The sequence below is a fragment of the Opisthorchis viverrini genome (genome assembly GCF_000715545.1).
Source record: "Opisthorchis viverrini unplaced genomic scaffold opera_v5_14, whole genome shotgun sequence".
NCBI lineage: Eukaryota > Metazoa > Platyhelminthes > Trematoda > Opisthorchiida > Opisthorchiidae > Opisthorchis > Opisthorchis viverrini.
Window position 1 is genome coordinate 1,959,085 of NW_008751670.1, and position 1,253 is coordinate 1,960,337.

The 1,253-nt window shown below is 47.8% G+C and overlaps 1 protein-coding gene across 1 annotated transcript in view; it reads left to right on the top strand.

The window, feature by feature from the left end:
• Nucleotides 1–369, top strand: part of T265_01333 (hypothetical protein) — a gene marked incomplete at both ends in the record, with an annotated part of 4,019 nt that extends 3,650 nt beyond the window's left edge. Inside the window, one exon of the mRNA XM_009165339.1 lies at nt 118–369. Within this exon, the coding sequence (XP_009163603.1) occupies nt 118–369 (252 nt within the window). The remainder of the gene's footprint in view (nt 1–117) is intronic.
• Nucleotides 370–1,253: the final 884 nt, after the last annotated feature.

The following is a 1,253-nucleotide window of genomic DNA, read 5'->3' on the forward strand; positions in this document are numbered from 1 at the left end:
CGCCCTCAATGGCGCTCGTGCATCCAAGCTATTGCCTTCAATGCATAGCTCCTTTTCCAACCCCCTCACCACTTGACAGCCCACTGACAGTGCTGGATTTATGCACCAATTTATCAGCTCCCGCTTGCAATGCGCAGCTACCTACCCCTCCCCCAAACCATCGGTGAACGAAACTGCGGCAGCTACAACCACAGTACGAAGAGTACGCGGTTATTGCAGCTGACAATGATGATGATGATGATTTCTGGCCAGTGTGAGCTTCCAACACAAACCCTCACGCTGAGTTACTTGGAGACCACCTACCACAAAACGGTAGTGGACTCAGTTGGACCATATGGCTATCAGTTACCTATGGAGAGCCTCAGTTAAGGATTGTCGTTCTTTCTGGAGTACGCAACTTGACTGATCACGCCATCATGCGAGCAGCCGCTTAGCACTTTGCTTTCCACCAGCACTACGCGTGCCGGAAGAGAGCAGATCCGTTCGTTAACTTCGACAAGTTCAGTAGGTGAAGAGTATCGAGCTGATGTGGCTAGAAAGCTACTGGAAGCGCACAGTCATGCGGTTGACGCAGATTGCTTGGTTGTTTAATAGAGGCGAGTTAAAGAAGCGACGCTGTCAGCTTTCAGCCCATCTGACTCGACTAAATTAACACTGGATGTTTTCAATCAATTGGAAAAAGTTTGGGGTTGACGCAGCTTGGTTGTTTAATAGAGGCGAGTTAAAGAAGCGACGCTGTCAGCTTTCAGCCCATCTGACTCGACTAAATTAACACTGACTGGTTTCAATCAATTGGAAAAAGTTTGGAACCGATTGAGAAGTCATCGTTTCAGAAGAGCTTGGTAAACAATCGGTAGTTTTTATTTGGGCAACGTTTCGCTTTTGACACGAAAGCTTCATCAGGCCAAGTGAACAGGTCACCAAATTGGCCAGGTTATAAGACAGACGGGGAACCAATCAGTAAGTCCTCTTCACACTAGATCATTGTTGAGTGTCCATTAACAGCTCTTGTCGGCTAGCGTGGGTGTCAAAATCTTGAATTGGTGGGTTGGAGGAGTTTCAGATTACTTCCAATCGCTTTCCGTTCCTTAATCTTCCACTTCAGGGTGCTTCACTTGACGATTCACCCCGGGTGCCACTGGTAGATCCTTGATCATCGGGGGATGTGAATGTTACGACAATTTAGTTGGGGGGAGGGGAGGTGCGTAAGGTTAAGTGGAGTTCAGGTGATGACTACTCTTCCCTCTGATGAT